Source organism: Rana temporaria, chromosome 3, assembly GCF_905171775.1.
Source record: "Rana temporaria chromosome 3, aRanTem1.1, whole genome shotgun sequence".
In the NCBI taxonomy this organism is placed as follows: Eukaryota; Metazoa; Chordata; class Amphibia; order Anura; family Ranidae; genus Rana; species Rana temporaria.
Genome location: NC_053491.1, coordinates 477,437,891 through 477,457,828, shown reverse-complemented (window position 1 = coordinate 477,457,828; position 19,938 = coordinate 477,437,891). Strand labels below are relative to the sequence as shown.

The following is a 19,938-nucleotide window of genomic DNA, read 5'->3' as shown; positions in this document are numbered from 1 at the left end:
GTGTGTGCGCCAGAGCATTTTCTCGACGAGAAAAATGGGCATTAAAAATTTAGAACCTGCTCTATTTTTTCTCTACGTTTTTCTCGTCGTGAAAAACGGTCATGTGTAGGCTTTAACGACAGGGAAAAAAACATGTACGCTCAGAAGCAAGTTATGAGAAGGGAAATTGGCATAATCAGCCCAAAGGGTGGCGCCATTTGAATGGAACTTCCCCTTTATAGTGCCATTGAACGTGTTGTACATCACCGCGCTTTGCTGGAGCTCATTGATTTTGAGCATGCGTACGATTTTTGTGAGTCGGAATTGCATACAGACGATCGGAATTTACGACAAGAACTTTTGTTGTCGGAAATTTGAGAACCAACTCTCAATTTTTTGTTGTTGGAAGTTCCAACAGCAAATGTCCGATGGAGCATACACACGGTTGGAATTTGCGATAAAAAGCTCACATTGAACATTTGTTGTTGGAAATTCCGACCATGTGTACGCGGCATAAGAAGTAAAACCAAAGTTAGAAAGACCTGTAATTACATGAAAATAATAAGCACTGGCCACTGGTACTTTTTTACACACATTTTGGCACATTCTTTAAATGTGCATTTAGGCCTTTTATTGCTCATTTTGGCATTATGTATGCAGTTTTTTAACATGCCGTATATTTTTAACGTGCATCTGGCCGTGTTTTATTTTATTGTGCATTTTGGTGCTTTTTTAAGCACACATTTTGGCCCTTTAGCACACATTTTGACACCGGTTACTTTAATGCCGCGTACACACGATCGGATATTCCTTAGGAAAATACATGTTAAAAAAGCACCAAAATGAACATAAAAATCTGCTAAAATGCATTTTCAAAAACAAGCCAAAATGTGTGTGGAAAAAAAAGCAGCAAAAGGCGCATCAAAAACCATACTTAAATGTGCACAACAAAGGCCCAAAAAGCCAAATTCATTTTTTTTGGGCATGGAGCATATATATAGTAAAACCTTGGATTGCGAGCATTATTAGTTCCAGAAACATGCTTGTAATCCAAAGCACTTGTATATCAAAGCACATTTCCCCATAAGAAATAATGGAAACTCAAATGATTCGTCCCACAACCATTTATTCACAAGTCCTTTAATTTATAGTCCATATAAAAATATTATAGCAATGTGATAGGTTGTGTAACCATAAAATGTCTGTCCACAAATGAAGTCTCCACAAGGGTATTAGAAGCAAAATCCAGCAGGAGCTACAGAGTATAAAAGAGAAGAGAGAAGCCTCTAATGCTGTGTACACACGATCGGTTTATCCAATGAAAACAGTCCGATGGACTTTTTTCATCAGACAAACTGATCGTGTGTGGGCCCCATCGGTCTTTTTTCCATCGGTGTAAAAAAATAGAACATGTTTAAAAATTTTCCAATGGATAAGAAAACGATAGGAAATTACGATCGTCTGTGAGGAACTCCATTGGAGAAAAATCCACACATGCTCAGAATCAAGTTGACGCATGCTCGGAAGCATTGAACTTTTTTTCGGCTTGTTGTAGTGTTTTACGTCACCACGTTTTGGCACGGTCGGAATTTAGTCTGATAGTGCGTATGCAAGACTGATGAAAGTCAGCTTCATGGGACTCCCTTGCAGAAAATGTATTTAGCATGGCATTAAAAAGAAAACAAATGCATCCCCCACATGAAAGACCTCATAGGCTGCAATATATTTCATTTCTGTTTCGGGATTTTGAATAAAAAATAGATCGAATGAAGAAACATTAAACTGTAATAAGCCAATAGAGGATTGATGAAAAGATTGGATATTGACTTCTAAAAAAATATTTATATTTGATATATAATTTTGACAAACCCTCGTCCTCAAACAAAACTTGGTCCGCCGTCAATGCTTCCTCTGTCCAGAACCAGCACCATCCAAGACACTCCAGCCGCCCCAGTCACCAGACAACACCTCAGTGTAGGGTAAAAAACAGCAGACTCCTTTATTTTCACACATGTTACACAGATATCTCACTTCAAAACACTTCCCCCCCTACCCTTGGAAAACAGGGCGGTTCAAACTGTCCAATGACAATGGACACACAGGTCAGGTGTGTTTAAACTTCTCATCAGTAAACAGTCTTATCAGCTGGAGGAATTCCCCCTCCCTCTTTCCTCACAGCAAGACACTTAGGCGGCGTACATACGATCGGTCAAAAACGATGAAAACGGACTGAAGGACCGTTTCATCGGTCCAAACCGATTGTGTGTGGGCCCCATCGGTCAGTTATCCTTCGGTCAAAAAAAAGAGAACTTGCTTTAAAATTGAACTGATGGGAGGGCGCATGCGCGGCGCCAAGCAGGATGGCAGCCTAAGGAGTTAGCTCCGTGCACCGCGGGACTAAAACGACTCAACGGGGGCTATATTTCGTCATCCGTACCTTTTATTGACACCCCCCGAGTACAGAGGCTTCTGTGCATGCCTTCGTCCAGGAAGAAAAAAACCGGGAGCCGCTCTCAGACCTCGCTGACCCACTATCTCCTACGCGCTAGGGAACAGAGCAACATGACTCAAAATGGCGCCGCGGCCCCTCTGCTTTCTCCTGCACGTTCGTCGGTGCCTGGATCTCCCGGAGTGCCCCGTCCACCAGAGATCAGCGGTGAGTGCCCCTCTGCCTTATCTAAGGCAGATTTGGACTCAAGCCTAGAGGCCATGTATGCCCGATTGGCTACTAAGTTCCAAACCGAACTTCACAAAACCTCTCACACGCTCTCTATGGAGATTGCTGCCCTGGGCTCCAGAACAGATCTCCTGGAGAATAAACATGACGAGCTGTCCTTGGCTTTTAATGACCTTAGCAGAGAACATGAGACTTTGAGAGAGGCCTTCTCCCTTATGCAGTCCCAAATCGAGGACCTTGATAATAGAAACAGACGCCATAACTTAAGGCTGAGGGGGGTGCCAGAGACAGTCACAGATTTGATCCCCTCTGCTATTAAAATCTTCAAATCCCTGCTCCCAGAGAAGGAAGCCTCAGCGTTCACGTGTGATCGCATCCACAGGGCTTTAAGGCCTAAACCCCCTGCTGACAAGCCCCCCAGGGACATAGTACTCTGTATGAAGGACTTTCTTATTAAAGAAGAAGTTCTAAGGGCAGCTCGGAACGCTCCCAGGATTGTTCTTGATAATTACACCATCCAGATTTATCCAGATATTTCTCCAGCCACACTGGATAGACGCAGGTCTATGAAAGAGATCACAGGCCCCCTTCAAGATGCCAGGATCCGTTATCGGTGGGGGTTCCCCTTTAAGCTACAAATCCCTCATAACGGTTCAACCTATACGGCCACTAACATCCTGGAGGGTCAGGAGATCTTAGTTAAATTGGGTCTCCTGGATGCTGCAGCTATACGTCGCCTCCCGCTGACTCCCAGACCTTCGCAAATTTGGCACACACCGCCTACGAGACGTGACAGACGGAGGATTCGCTACGATGACGCCTTACCCCAAGCCTGATGGCGAGATAAGCCTTTTTCTTCATATATACCAACAACTCTTCCATGAACTTGGACGACGCGACAAGATATTCTACTATACGTTGAAGCCTCTCTAATGTTCGGCCGCTGTCCCTTGGTGTCGCATGATGCGACTCACCCCAGCTATGTGGTGCTATGTTCACTTTACCCCCCCTGGGTATGGTACTGGTTGCCCGTTTTTTAGTTTGGGCTTTTGGTTCTTTTTTGCACTCATGCTGGGTTTGAGGTCTCTGTACCTCGGTGTTACATTTCAATTATCAGGACTTGAATGTTTTCCTGATCCCTTGTCTTACTTTTCTGCTCAAGTCTTTTTACTTCTTATTTTTTCTCATCTCAGTGACTCTTTCTTATTTTTGTTTATGTTCCTTTTTTTATTTTTATTTTTTTTCAAATGTCACTTATGTGGTTCTAATGCTCTATGGTGTTACACTGTCCCCTTAAGGGCTGATGCTTTTTTGAGTGGAGGGGGTTCGGTGGGTTCTACAGATTTTTTACTGATGTTTTCACAGGTTGCAATATGGATATGGCGGCGCTCCTTCACAGGAGGCTTTTTTTTCTATAAATTGTATTGGCCCTTTTTTTCCCCAGTCCCTGATGGCTGTTTTCATATCACATAATGTAAAGGGATTTAATTCTCCCTCCAAACGGAAGAAAGCCTTTTCGCAGTATAAATCTCTTAATGCCAAAGTCCTGTTACTACAGGAGACCCACTTTTCCCACTCCTCACACCCGCAATATTTTAACAGGGCCTTCTCACAGACCTTTTTTACACTTCATACCTCTAAAAGTAGGGGCGCTGCCATATTCTTGCATAACTCATTTCCCATGGACGTACAGAGGGTCTACAAAGATAGGGAAAGCCGTTTTGTGATTATTAAAGGAGTGGTCCAGAACAGAGAAACCACTATCGCTAGTGTATATGCCCCCAATGAATCTCAGGCCCCATTCTTTGCTCACTTTTTTGAAATTTTATCTAAGTTTCTCTCACCACACATGATAGTTGGGGGTGACCTTAACCTGGTAGCCAACCCTGCTTTAGACAGATCTTTGGGCTCGGTTGCCTCTGGTGCCTTCCCCAGATCTTTGACTAACGGTCTACGCGACCTTCAACTGGTGGACTCGTGGAGGGCTCACAATGTGGGTGCCCGAGAATACACGTTCTATTCCCACCCACATGGCAGTTATTCTAGGTTGGATTATGTCTTTGCTACTCCTGCTATCCTTGCTAACTCCCAAGACTCGTCCATACATAGCTGTGTCTGGTCGGATCATAACATAGTCTCATTTTCTACTAATTTTGTGCCTCGATCCCCCTCCCCTTACATGTGGAGAATTAATGAGGCTCTTCTCTCTGATCATGTGGTTGAGTCTGAGTTGGTCCGAGCCATTGATGATTACTTTGCCCTTAACTCTCTTCCTGAGACCCCGGCGGCTACTGTTTGGGTTGCTCACAAAGCAGTGCTTAGGGGCAAATTGATTAGCCTTGCGGCGGCCCGCAGCAAACAGAATAAATCTGATATACTCAGGCTCACTGATGAGCTGGATCGCCTGTATAGGAACCCTGTATCTTTGCTGCTGGACTCCACGAGACGCTCCATTGACCAAAAGCGTTTAGAATTAGATGCGTTGCTCTCTACTAAGGTGGAGAAGGCGCTGAGATGGTCCAAGGCCCGTTTTCTGCTTCATAGCAATACCTCGTCCACGATGTTCGCTAGGAAGCTGAACCAGTCTCTCCGCCCTCCACACGTTTATAAAATTAAGTCTCCTGCAGGTCAACTGACCTCACACCCTCAAGAAGTGTTAAAAATCTTTAAGGATTACTATTCTTCCCTGCTCGGAGAATCCCAATCGAGGCCTTCTCAGGCCTCTCTTGAAGAGTTTGATAATATTCCCCTCCCATCCCTTTCCAAGACTCAGTCGGATAAGCTTAACCTCCCCATCTCAGTGACTGAGGTTTTAGCTGTTATTAAGAGCCTTAAAAATGGCTCCTCCCCTGGCCCTGATGGCTTTTCGGCTATTTATTTTAAAAAATTTGCCCCTCAGCTTGCCCCCAGGCTGGTTACCCTATTTAATTATGTACTCCAGGGTGGCTCATTCCCTGAGGAGATGCTCCTGGCCAACATGTCCCTTATCCCCAAGCCCAATAAGGATCACTCCCTGCCACAGAATTACCGCCCTATCTCTGTTATTAATAATGATTTGAAAATTTTTAGCCGAATCCTGGCGGATAGGTTGGGGGGTGTGATTTCTTCCCTAATCTCCCCCTTCCAGTCAGGTTTCATTCCCCATAGATTTATTACCGATAATATCCGCCTTGCAGCTGATGTCATTCAAGACGCAAATTTATTCTCCCGTAAGCTGTTTTTGTTAGGGTTGGATATCAATAAGGCATTCGACAGTGTGTCCTGGAGTTATGTGTCCCTGTTGCTGCGGAGATACGGCATAGGGGGGGATTTTTTGCACTCATTTCATGCTCTTTACCAAAACCCTAGTACCCGTATCAAAATCCCGGGCTGTAGCTCTGGGTTTTTCGGGCTCGGAAGGGGGACGAGGCAGGGGTGCCCCTTATCCCCACTTATTTTTGCCCTGGCAATCGAACCACTGGCCATTGCCATTCTCAGACACCCAGATATAGTTGGTTATAGTAAATCTTCTTCTATGTACAAATTGTGCATGTATGCTGATGATGTACTCCTTTTTCTAACTAATCCTTTGGTGTCTTTGCCTAACCTTCTGCACACCCTGGCCTCTTTTGCGGAGGTCTCCGGCCTCGCGGTGAATGTCGCGAAATCTGTGGCTCTGCCTATTGGCTTCCCCCCAGCCGAGTTGGAGAATCTTAGGCAAACATTCCAGTTTCAGTGGGCAAAATCAGCTATCCCCTATTTAGGTGTAAAGCTGCCGGGAGACTTTTCCCAGCTTTTCTCCCTTAACTACCTCCCATTAGTGTCTCAACTTAAGCAGCTTCTACAATCTTGGGCCAAATATAGGATTTCGTTCTTAGGGAGGATAACTGCCAGTAAGATGACATTCTTGCCAAAACTCCTGTACCTTTTTAGGGCCCTCCCGGGGACTGTTTCGAAGACCTTCCTCCTGAAGTTACAAGCCCTCCTGAATAGATTTATTTGGAATAATAAGCCAGCTGGGTTCTCTAGACAAGTCCTCTATAGACCATATAGACAGGGGGGGTTGGGAGTTCCCCAACTTTGGTTCTATTTCCTGGCGAGCAGACTCTCCCAGATGGCCCAGTGGAACATTAGACACCCTAGGGTCCCTTGGGTTCGATTTGAGAGGGACTCCATTAAACCCTTTCACCTGCCGGGACTTTTGTGGTCCTCAAAGCACTGTGCCTCTTTATTAAAAGAGAAAAATCAAGTGGTAGCCCAGGAATTGGGGATGTGGGAGAAGTTTAGCCCCCGCTTGGCCCTTGCCTCTAGGTTCCCCCCTGGGGCATCCTTTTTAGGAGACCCCAGGTTTCCTACAGCCTTTCACACGCCTGCTTGCTACGAGTGGTGGACAAATGGTGGGCTGACGGCTTTGGCCGACCTGCAGCATGATGGAAGTTTCATTCCTTTCTCTCAGCTTCGTGTAACGAAGGACATCCCTTTAAGGGAGCACTATAGATATTTGCAGGTCCGCCATTTCTTTCAGACACACTATGCGACTACGCCCTCAGACACCAATACGGCATTTGAAACATTGTGTGCCACCTCCCCAAGGCAGAGGGGGCTTATTTCTATACTCTACGGCTCACTGGGGGGAAGCGCGGGTGACTCTATTTTAAAACATATGTCCCAATGGAATCAAGAGTTGAGCCTGGACTATGAACATAAAAATTGGGATGCTTGCTGGCAAAATATGAGGAAGTGTTCCGTCTCCTTATCAGTTAGAGAGACGGCCATCAAGCTGTTTACCCGGTGGTACCTCACCCCTCTTCGTTTGAGCAGGATTTTTCCTCAATGCTCCCCACTATGTTTCCGAGGCTGTCCTGTACAAGGGACCTTTCTACATCTATTTTGGGAATGTGAGAGGTTGCGTCCCACCTGGAGGGCGGTTTTGGATTTGCTGGATAAACTCGCTGGGAGTAGCATGGTTCTGACACACACTCATTGTCTGCTGTTTGAGAAAATCCCCGATACCCCTAAACCCCTGTTGCGCCTCTTGCACACTATATGCGTGGCAGTACAGTGGACGATTGCGCTCCATTGGAAGTCTTCCTCGGTCCCTTTTGCGCAGGTTATATCTAGGTTTGACCAAATTATGCTTACAGAGAAGATCCATCACACACTTAGAGACACCATGCCTCTTCACAAAGCTAAATGGGACCCCTGGTTTTTGTACCGAATCTCAGATGCCAGCTAATCTGATTTTCTCGGTATATAGTGTTCTTTGATATTTTTTTTTTTTTCTCATTTAGCTATATCCGCTGTTAGCTGCGACATTTGACTGTCATTTTTGTCAAAATTTCATTCTTCTTCATTTTTTTTTTTCTCTTCTTCTCCTTTTCTTTTTAAGTGTTAATTTTGTATATTTTGCTTCTTGCACTGCTAATTACACTGACTGATGCCATGACTATGGTTGCTGTGGATTTTTGTTACTAACTCACGAGTGTTTTATCTGTTATCTGTTATTTTATCGGATGTATTTCACAGATGTCTGTACTTTACGATATCCCTCAACCTACCTGTCATGTCTACAGTATGCTCATTTTGTGCATTTTGTATTGATCTATTATAATCTAATAAAAACTCTTAAGTAAAAAAAAAAAAAAAAAAAAAATTGAACTGATGGACGCCTAACCGATAGGTCAAAACCGATCGTTAGTATGCAAAAGCATCGGTCAAAATTGCTCAGAATCAAGTCGACGCATGCTTGGAAGCATTGAACTTCGTTTTTTCAGCACGTTGTGTGTTTTACGTCACCGCGTTCTGACAAGATTGTTTTTTTAACCGATGGTGTGTAGGCACATCAGACCATCAGTCAACTTAACCGATGAAACGGTCCTTCAGTCCGTTTTCATCGGTTTTGACCAATCGTGTGTACGCGGCCTTACACATCCCATAATAGTTGAGGCAGACAGCCACAATAGACAATAGAATACAGTCACACCCCAAACCATCACAGCAAATAGTACACAACAGCATGAGACAACACACAATATATACATATATACAACATTGAGTCTGACTAGAACAGAACCATAGTGGGGTTCTTGTCACCATGTGCCCCTATTAGAGACACAGGGTGATGTACACATAAGGGGGCCTGGGGAAGCTAGACAAGGAGCCTCCATAGCTCTCAAAGGCAATCTGAGTTGCAACAACCCCCCACACAAAGTGACCCCTGTCACAATAATAAATAAGGAAATCTTCAAAAAAAATTGTTTTACATCATTAATTATAGAAACAAAATAATGGACAAAAACCATGGACAATAAAGTTTATGTTTAAAAATTATTTCATCACATAAATAGGTTATTTTGCCAAATTAGACTTTTATAACATTAAATGTTTATTTTCAGGAAATGACAAATGATAACCACACTTCCGTAACTGAATTTATACTTTTGGGATTTGAAGATCTTCACAATGTTCAAATTATATTTCTATTTCTTCTTGTACTGCTTATATATGTGGTCACAGTGACTGGAAACCTTCTCATTGTTGCATTAGTAGCAATTACTCACCAGCTTTGGTCCCCCATGTACATTCTCCTCTCCCACCTCTCTCTGTGTGACATTGATTATCACAAATGTGGTCCCGAAAACACTTCAAGTCCTTGTTACAGAGAAATGTTGCCTATCTGTTCCATCATGTTACACACAAATGTATTTTTATGGAGTTTTTGCCATGACAGAATGTTTCCTGTTGTCTGTAATGTCTTATGATAAATAAGATAAATAAGGGGGGGCAGGATCTGGGGGTCCCCTTTGTTAAAGGGGTCTTCCAGATTCTGATAAGCCCCCTGCCCGCAGACCCCCACAACCACCGGGCAAGGGTTGTGGGGATGCAGGCCCTTGTCCCCATCAACTTGGGGACATCCTCCCCATGTTGAGGGCATGTGGCCTGGTACGGTTCAGGAGAGGGGGGCCGCACTCTGTCCCCCCCTCTTTTCTGCGGCCGGCCAGGTTAACGTGCTCGGATAAGGGTCTGGTGTGGATTTTGGGGGGAACTCCACGCATTTTTTTTTAAATGGGGTGGAGTTCCCCTTAAAATCCACACCAGACCTGATATTTGGGGGGACCCCCACGTAAAAAATTTTTTAAAATTGACGGTGAGGGTTCCCCTTAATATCCATTCCAAACCTGAAGGGCCTGGTAATTGAATTTGGGGGGACCCCCACGCTATATTTTTTTTTTTCATAAATGAATCCTCTCTGAATTGCCGAAGCCGACAATTCATTATAGCCGCAAAGCCGGTTTTAAATGCCTTTTTTTGGTTTCAGAAATGACACTTTGTGCAGTGCCATTACATAGCCGAACTCCGAACCCAAACCCGAACTTTCAGCAAATTATTCGGGTTCGGGTCCAAAAAAAACCCTAATTGTAACTTTAAATAGGAAAAAACTATTTACAGTAATATAACGGAGCCATTCTAAATTGCACAAAGGCTTTTATATTAATCTCTCATGTGGCTAATTCATTGTGGAAGAACATGTTCTCTAGAGAATTTTTGCATTTTTTTGTTTTCCTACTAACAACCTCCCAGTCTTGATTCCCAAGACTAATTGAACATTAATTAAAGATCAAGCTTAGAAAACAATATAAAAAGGTGCATGCATATTATGGTAGTGTGCCACATAAATATGATCTCCATGATTCACTAAGAATGAAGAGTTTGTTATTTGTCCAGCATAGCTGAAGAGTTTATTACATTTTTTCCAACATAATCAAATATTTATATCTATGAGATGAACTAAATGTACTGCAAAATTGCACAACCTAAATTATTTCTACTAGAATCTTTGAATTGCCAAAAATATATATTTTCACTTAGGATTCAATTTGTGTTTTGTTTTTTCTTTTAGCATTTTATTTGTTCCCTTAAAAGTTTTCTTTGAATGTGTTTGTGTAAGGGTTTGTTTGTTAAATTAAAGGCTCATTAAGGATTCACATTGACAGAACTCACACCTAACACATATACAAAAATAACAGAAGAGTGTTCCTTTTAAGGTCACTGTGACATTCTCTAACAAGAGGAAACTTCAGTTAAACTTTATATTGTGTTCCTGTAGGTTTTACTGTAAGATCCATAAACATTTGAAACAGTCTGCATGAGGAGCTGGATCTAGTCAACTGTGTAAGTTGTTTAAAAAACAGGCTAAATGTTTTTCAAAGGGCACACATTAAAAATGGCTACTGAAACCTACAGAGAATAAAATGCTGATCAAGAAAATTATTCAAATTTATGTTTTTCTTGAAAACTGTACAATGTTTTATACTGTAACTGTTTTTTTCCTTTGGATTATCTATGGGTTTGGGTTTTTTTTTTTTTAAGCAAGTATTTTTTTTTTTTATAATGTATTTGGTTTATATTTGGTTTTGATGATCCTACGTAAAATATAAATGTTTTTTAACATTTTTAAAACGACCTCCCTTTTTTACAATAGATAGGGTAAGATAGACAGATACTTGTTATTTTGTGTGGGCTGTATTTGCTCTCCCTGCCACCCCAAGGCCAGGTTCCGCAATGCACCCCCTCCCCGCCAACCGAACCACCCCCCCAAATCAACGGAGAATGGCAACTGGATGGCAGGGGTGGCATGGTTAGTTCAAACATTTTTTATTTCTTTTTTTTTTTTACTTTTTTATCACTTTTTTTATTTATTTGTAGCTTGTCATTTACTTTTTTTTGTATAATTTTGTATAATTTTTTTATTATTTTCAATATTATTTTTCTTATTCTTTACTTTTTACTTACTTTTTTATTTTATTAATTTAATTATTATATATTTTTATAATTTTTTTCACTTAACCACTTAACCCCCGGACCATATTGCTGCCCAAAGACCAGAGCACTTTTTGCGATTCGGGACTGCGCCGCTTTAACTGACAATTGCGCGGTCATGCAAAGTGGCTCCCAAACAAAATTGGCGTCCTTTTTTTCCCACAAATAGAGCTTTCTTTTGGTGGTATTTGATCACCTCTGCGGTTTTTATTTTGTGCGCTATAAACAAAAATAGAGCGACAATTTTGAAAAAAATGAATATTTTTTACTTTTTGCTATAATAAATATCCCCCAAAAATAAATAAAAAAATGTTTTTTTTCCTCAGTTTAGGCCGATACGTATTCTTCTACATATTTTTTGTAAAAAAAAATCGCAATAAGCGTTTATTGATTGGTTTGCGCAAAAGTTATAGCGTTTACAAAATAGGGGGTATTTTTATGGCATTTTTATTAATATTTTTTTTTGCTAGTAATGGCGGCGATCAGCGATTTTTTTTCGGTACTGCGACATTATGGCGGACACTTCGGACACTTTTGACACATTTTTGGGACCATTGGCATTTTTATAGCGATCAGTGCTCTAAAAATGCATTGGATTACTATAAAAATGCCACTGGCAGTGAAGGGGTTAAGTATGTCCCTGGGTGTGTTCTTACTGTGGGGGAGGTGGCCTCACTAGGGGAAACACTGATCCTCTGTTCATACATTGTATTAACAGAAGATCAGCATTTCCCCCGCTGACAGGACCGGGAGGTGTGTGTTTACACACACAGCTCCCGGTCCCCGCTCTGTAACGAGCAATCGCGGGTGCCCGGCGGCGATCGAGCCTGCCGGGCACACGCACGGGAGTCGGGGGCGAGCGGGAGGCGCGTGCCTCCGGCGGCGCGCACGCGCCCCTAGTGGCCGCTCAAGAGCCGACGTAGAGCTACGGGCTCTCGCCCAGGAGAGCCGACCTGCCGCCGTAGAATAGCGGCGGCTGGTCGGCAAGTAGTTAACTTTATTGCTATCACACAGGAGAAAACAATTCCCTGTGTGATAGCAATTGGAGGTGACAGGTTCTCTTTATTGACCCTGTCACCTCTGAAACAGGAGTCTTAGCACTGTGCTAGAACTCCTGTCACAGCTGAGATGGGAAGAGCACAGCTCACCCCTCTCACTGTGTACAGGCACAGAAGATAGACTCGGCGGCTGTGGGGAGGATCGAGTCCCGAAGACAGAGCCAGCAGAGAGAGGTATGTTGGGGGGAGGAACAGACGGCAGCACACATTTGACAAGTGATTTCGGCAACATCGCCACAATCACTTAACGAGTGAGCGGATTCCCCCACACAATTCTCCCACACAGCAATTTACCCTGCTTAACTGTATGTTTCGGCCATCGGGGGACTCCATGCCGCTGCTGCCCTGAGGCCTGGCCTCGGTGGCCTTGTGGTAAATCGGGACCTGTATATATATATATATATATATATATATATATATATATATATACAGTGATACAGTGCCTTGAAGGAGTATTCACACCCCTTGAAATTTTCCACATTTTGTCATGTTACAATCAAAAACTTAAAAAAAACTCCTATATACTGTAAACATTGCAAGAAAAACAGCCATTTAAAACATGACTATATGTTAAAAAACATACAATATTTTACTTAGGACAATGTATATACCGTAAGTATTAGGAAATTTCTGAAAATGCATTCCTCACAGAAAAACAATGATTTAGCAAACAGTACAACTACAGGTTAGTTAAAAAAAAACAAAAAAAACTAACAGATGAATTATTCAACAAGGTTTGATTAGCATTTGAATTGAAAGCATATGTAAACCTTAACAATGAATTTATGTAACTTGGTCTGTTAAATATACCCTTGAAAGTTTTTTTGTTATATCTGTACAATAAGCACCAAAACATTTTTTTTTGCTGATCCTGAAAGAAATTTCGTAAGCTTATACCTTCATATGCTCTCTATTGCCGCGTACACACGATCGGAATTTCCGACGACAAATGTTCGGCTCTATCGGAAATTTGCTGTCGGAATTTTCGCGCCGGCATGAAATCCTGCAGGACGTCAATAGACGTCCAGTCAGGATTTCAGAACCACTTCCCGGACGTCAATTGACCACTGACCTGGCGGGAAGTGGTTAAAGTAAAAATATAGGCAACACTTTTTTATTTCCATTTTGGATAGAGTAAGGGATGGTTATAGCCCCTGTTATTTATTTTTTGCCATCCTTTCATTTCTCTTTATTTTCTGCCCCATAGCCAAACAGGAAGTGAGAGGAAATCTCTGCAGATTAAAGGAATCCCCCCCAAGGCCCTCAGAACTAGTGTCCCCACTGGAAAATTGCAGGGCATGTCTTAAACAGGAAGGGGTGTGACCTTGACAGGAAGGGGTGGATCATAATTAAATTAGAGGTTGCACGAGTTTAATCAGGCCTAGGGCAGCACAAAAGCTAAATACACCTTTGACAGGAGTGACTTTGGGTCGGGGGTTTGGGGAACTCAGCTTGCCCTGGGGAGTTCTGGAGGCTCCTTGTCCAGCTTCCCCGACACCTCTTATGTGTACATCACCCTGTGTCTCTAATAGGGGCACAGGGTGAATGAGAACCCTAGTCTGATCTGTGATAGTCAGACTCAATGCTGTATACATTGTATATATTGTGTGTCTATTGTGTGTTGGCTGTTGTGTAATATTTGCTGTGATGGTTTGGGGTTCTATTGTCTATTGTGGCTGTCTGCCTCAACTATTATGTGAAGCCGCGTACACACGACCATTTTTCATGTTATGTAAAAAAAACATAGTTTTTCTCAACTTGACTCTTGTCAAGCCTGCCTTGCATACACACGATCGTAAAAAAAAAAAAATGTTCAAACAAAGCGCGGTGACGTGCAACACGTACGACAGCACTATAAAGGGAAAGTTACATTCAGATGGCGCCACCCTTTGGGATGCTTTTGCTAATTTTGTGTTAGTAAAAGTTTCTCACTTTTCAGTCTGTTACAGCGTGAGGAATGTGCTATCTCCATTACAAATACTAGTTTTACCAGAAAGAGTGCTCCCGTCTCATAACTTGCTTCTGAGCATGCACGTTTTTTTCCAATAATTAAAGCCAACACACTACAGTTTTTCACGTCGAGAAAAATGCTCTGGAGCCCACACACAATCGTTTTTAATGACCAATTTAAAAAATTGCATTTTTCACATCATGAAAAACGGTTGTGTGTACGCGGCATAAGTGTCTTGCTGTGAGGTAGAGGGAAGGAGACAGCCAGACTAGGACCTGAAAGGTCATGCCTATGAGTCACCTATGCTGTCTAAAGGATTGCTAATTAGCTCATGGTAATTAGGTTTCTGGTTCAGTCTTAAATGTCACCCTTGTGTATATATTTGTGTGAGATCTCAAATAAAATGTTAGTCCTGATGTACTCCAAGACTGGTGTAGGCTGTTGGCTTCTACTCTACACTGAGGTGCTGTATGTTGACTGGGGGGGGGGGGGGTAAAGAATTTTGGACGGTGCTGGATCTGAACAGAGGAAGCATTGGCGGCGGACCTAGATCTGTTTGAGGACAGAGGGTTTGTGGTGTTTTGTCACAACACCACTGGGGGATGATACACATCTTTCTGGCACATCTTTCTAGTTGATCAACCTCCCCTATATATACCCAACAAACACACTGTCAAGTCTCTGATGTGAGGCCGGGTGGCAGAGAGGGCGCCCCTTGCGGCTGAGTTCAGCGCTCATGTGCCCAAAGGTGCATGGGTTGCCAGTAGTGCTGCAACAGGCTGGTAAGCAGAATAAGGCTGGGGTGCGCTGGGTAGCGACGTCAGTAGCCGTGCAAGTAGAAGTCCTGAGTAGGCGTTTGCAGGATAAACCAAGAGCAGGGTTAGCAGCCAGGCCAGAAGTCATATACCGGGAGACAGTCCAAGAGCAAACAGGAGCAAGCCGGGTCATAAACAGTGGGCAGTGGATCGAAGAATAGTCAGCCAAGCCAAGGTCAGAGTGAGGAGATAATCGGGATCACAGGTCAAGCCAAAAGCAGAGATCAAGCCAGGGGTTTCAAGGTAAACAGACACAGGAACACAGGAAGCTGACGACAATCCAGCAATTTGGGTCAGACAGTGGCAGCCTTTTATTGGCCAGCAAGGGGGGTCCACCTGTCACATGATGTGCCATTTCTTCTACTGGCAAGATTGCCAGTACTTCCATGGCCATTTCTTCTACTGGCAAGATTGCCAGTACTTCCACGGTTATTTCCCTGACACACACAAAGAAAACCTTTTGATAGTAAGCGAGGCAAGGCTTCACTTTCCAAAGAGTACCCAATCATGTACTAGGGGAAAAAAAACAGCATTTTCACTTGCACATGATTGGATGATAGAAGTAAAAGTGGGGTTCCGAGCAAAAAATTTTTTTTTTTTTTTGCAAGCTAAAATTAATCACACTAAATAGTCCCTAACACATATTAATAGCTCCCCAATCATTCCAGAAATCATTGCAAACACTTGCCTTATATTTTCCAGCTCATGTTATGGCCGTATCCATCATATGTGTGGGCATGTGAAGCTGTTCCTTTGTCTTCCTGGTTTTCAGGGAGAAGTGCATGCTGGGCGATTTTTAGGCACAGTAATGCCCAGAGACTCCTGGCAAATGAGTGTCATCATTTCCCAGGAGGCAATGGGGTCTTAGGACAGGAAGTTGAACCACCTACTGTAGGACCAGGAACTAGGCCGATTACAAAATGTGCCTACTGTAGTAACAGCCAGATAGAAGTGAGTAAAAAATATTTTTTATTTTTTATTTTTTTTACATTAAAGGCAAGCTGCTAATAGAAAGTTCCTTTTTAGGGTGGAACTCCGCTTTAACAGGGTTTCTGCTCATTTGCTAAGCCCCCGAACAATTTCTCTTTCAGAGAGCACAGTCTTTTTCCTTTTAGTAAATTAACCCCAAAGTGTGTTACTGGCAAGATTACCAAGTTAAAATGTAGGGAAACTAGCCAGAAAAAAATGGAAAACTATTGTAGCCACTACATATAAGGCACAGGTGTCAAACACAAGGCCCCATGGGCCGAATTCGGCCCTCCAGGCCATTTCATGTGCCCTACTCTGGTCCTACTCCAGACCCTTACTTTCTGCTTTCAAGTAATGCATCCAGCTTCATCCCAGCAGCAGCATAAGGAAAGGGGTGTGCACTGTGATGTAAGGGAGAGTGAGGGACTCAACTTCTGATGGTGGGGTGGCTCTTGACATCTAATGTAAGGGGAGGAGATTCATTGGACATCTAATCTTACAGATTGAGGGCAATCATAATAATGATGCGACCCGCGATGAAATTTAGTTTGACATCCTTGATCTAAGGGTTATTAAGTTCTAATATATATTTTTGTTAATTTTTTGCCCAGGAAATGACCAAGGCTAACCACACTTTGGTGACTGAATTCATTCTTTTGGGATTTGAAGAGTTTCATAATACACAAAATCTGCTATCTATTCTCCTGCTTCCTACTTATGTGGTCACCATAACTGGAAACCTTCTCATTGTTGCATTGGTGGCGATTACTCTCCAGCTTCAGTCTCCCATGTACTTTTTTCTCTCCCACCTCTCTGTGTGTGACATCCTGATCAGCACAAATGTGACTCCAAAAACACTTCAAGTCCTTCTTACAGGGAGACATCTCCTCTCGTTTTCCTCATGTCACACACAGTTGTACTTTTTCGGGGCCTTTACTGGAACGGAATGTTGCCTGTTGTCTGTAATGTCTTATGATAGATATTTAGCTATCTGTGACCCTCTACACTACTCGTTTATTATGAAACGCCATCTTCCTCAGTTCTTGGCTACACTATGCTGGTTGGTTGGATTTTTTGTCTCTATGATCATAGAGTCTTTCGTAGTTGCATTGGACTATTGTGGTCCAAATGTTATAGACCACTTTTTCTGTGACCTTACTCGTCTTCTAGAACTTTCCTGCTCTGACACCAAAATGACTGACATTTGTGTCACTATCATAGTCTCTATAATTGGAATTTTTCAAGTAGTCTTTGTCATTGTCACTTATATTTGTATTTTTACCTCCATCCTTCAGATTTCTTCCATCACTGGCCGCCAGAAGATCTTCTCAACCTGTAGCTCTCATTTGGCGGTGGTTTCTACTTATTACGGGACGCTCATTGCACTTTATGTGGCACCATCAAGTGGGCACTTTCAAACCCTTAATAAAGTTTTATCTCTTCTAAACACAATCATAACTCCTTTATTAAACCCAATTATTTACAGCCTGCGAAATAAAGAAATACGATCTGCCTTTAGCAAAAATGTTCTAAGGAGATTAAAAAGGTAAATAACCATTTATTTTCAGAAAATGTCTGAAAAACATCCTCTAAAAGTTTGAATATGTGTTATATGCCATCTTCCTTTCCCTGAAAATTTTTGGCCACAATTACTGGAAATCTCAACTATTAAAATGTTTGTATTTATCAAAATACTAAATAAAAAGTAAACCACAGACCTCAACATAAATATCAAATTTTTGCAAGGCTAAACAAATCTAGATACAATAACATAGAACACAATAGGACAGGTATACCATAAAAATCCCTGCCACATCATTTATTAATCCAATAATCAGTAAATATAAACTAATCAGTCAATTATATTTTCTAATTGTTGGCTTAACCAGTTCCTGCCAAGGGGACATCCATGGATGTCCCTCGGTTTCAGTGGTTATACCAGAATGATGTCTGCACCTACAGGCACCTACAGGCATCATTCTGGTTTGTTTGTTTTCAGCCAGCCCTTCCCTTTCATGCAGAAGTGATCCAAGTGACTAATTAGCCACTCAATCACTTCTGCTGGTGGCCGAAGGGGGTCCCTCCCCCTCCTGCCACCGTCTCTCTTGGGGTCTACCATACGATTGCGGTGCCTGGGAGTAATGCAGCCAGTGGCAATTACTACCCTGTACAGAGAGAGAGAAGAACTGACTTTGTTCCCCTCTCTCTGTAACCCTGGAAACAAGGAGTGATGAGTTATGTCGTCACTTCTGGTTGCGCCTCTTTATTTACCTGGCCACCAGCGGCCAGGAAAGCAGCCGGTCAGACTGATCTGTGTTTGATCGGATGCATGGGAGGCTAGAGGAGAGATTTGGGGTCTAATAGACCCGAGATCTCTCCTTAACCACTTAAGGACCCGCTCATGTACATATATGTCAGTACTTTAAAGATGGATATCTCGGTAACGGCAGCAGCTGCTGCCACAAGCGAGATATCCATCTTTTCTTTGAGCAGTCCTGTAAACGATAATGGTGGTCTCCATGGCAGATTCGCCGCGATATCACGTATAAAAATAAAGTACCCCGCCACACTGTGCTAATGCAAACGCAAATGTTACTCCCGCACGCATATGTAAACGGTGATCACACCACACATATGAGGTATTGTCACGAACGTCAGAGCGAGAGAAATAATTCTAGCACAAGACTCCTTTGCAACTCTAAACTGGTAACCTGTAAAAGCGTTTAAAGCATTGAATATGTTGAATTTTAAGCACTGTAGTTTTCTGCCATTCCATGGCAGACACAATTTTAAGGCATGACATGTTAGGTATCTATTTCGGCGTAACATCATCTTTCACATTATACAAAAAAATAAATAAAAATGGGATAACTTTAGTGTTTTTTAACCACTTGACAACCAGGCCAAATTGGCCATAAAATAGCCGAACTCCGAACCCAAACTTTTTCCAATTATTCGGGTTCAGGAGCAAAAAAAAACAAAGTCCGTACCGAACCCGAACTTTACAGTTCGGGTTCGCTCAACCCTACTCATAATCTTATTCATGGCATATCAGAGGGGTGACCTTTCAGCATACAATATCAATTAGAGTGACCTGTCAAATTAATGAAAAATCTGTTTAACCAACCTAAAATAACTCCATCCACCTTTTCTACCCTTAGTTTTTTATATGTATTCTAATGCCGATTAGAACACACAATAATTATTCAGGCTCTAGAAAAAACAACGTTTTCAGGCTCTAGAAAAAACGTTTTTCATGCTCTAGAAAAAACAAAGTTTTTTTCAACTTGATCATTAAAACGACGTTGCCTACACACGATCGTGAAAACAAAAATGCTCTAGCAAAGCGCGGTGACGTACAACACGTACGACGGCACTATAAAGGGGAAGTACCATTCGGATGACGCCACCCTTTGGGCTGCTTTAGCTGATTTTGTGTTAGTAAAAGACGATTTGCGCTTTTCTGTCTGTTACAGCGTGATGAATGTGCCTACTCCATTACGAACGGTAGTTTTACCAGAACGAGTGCTCCCATCTCATAACTTGCTTCTGAGCATGCGCGGATTTTTCACGTTGTTAAAGCCCACACATGATAATTTTTTACAACTCGAAAAACAACAACGTTAAAAACGTCATGAAAAAATAGAGCATGTTCGAAAAAAAAAAAAATCCTGTTTTTCAGAACCAGAA

General features: G+C 42.4%; 1 protein-coding gene across 1 annotated transcript; it reads left to right on the top strand.

Moving 5' to 3' along the window:
• Nucleotides 1-16,922: 16,922 nt before the first annotated feature.
• Nucleotides 16,923-17,798, top strand: LOC120930753 (olfactory receptor 154-like). Its single transcript, XM_040341926.1, has one exon. The coding sequence runs from the start codon at nt 17,037-17,039 to the stop codon at nt 17,796-17,798; it is 762 nt and encodes a 253-aa protein (XP_040197860.1). The 5' UTR covers nt 16,923-17,036.
• Nucleotides 17,799-19,938: the final 2,140 nt, after the last annotated feature.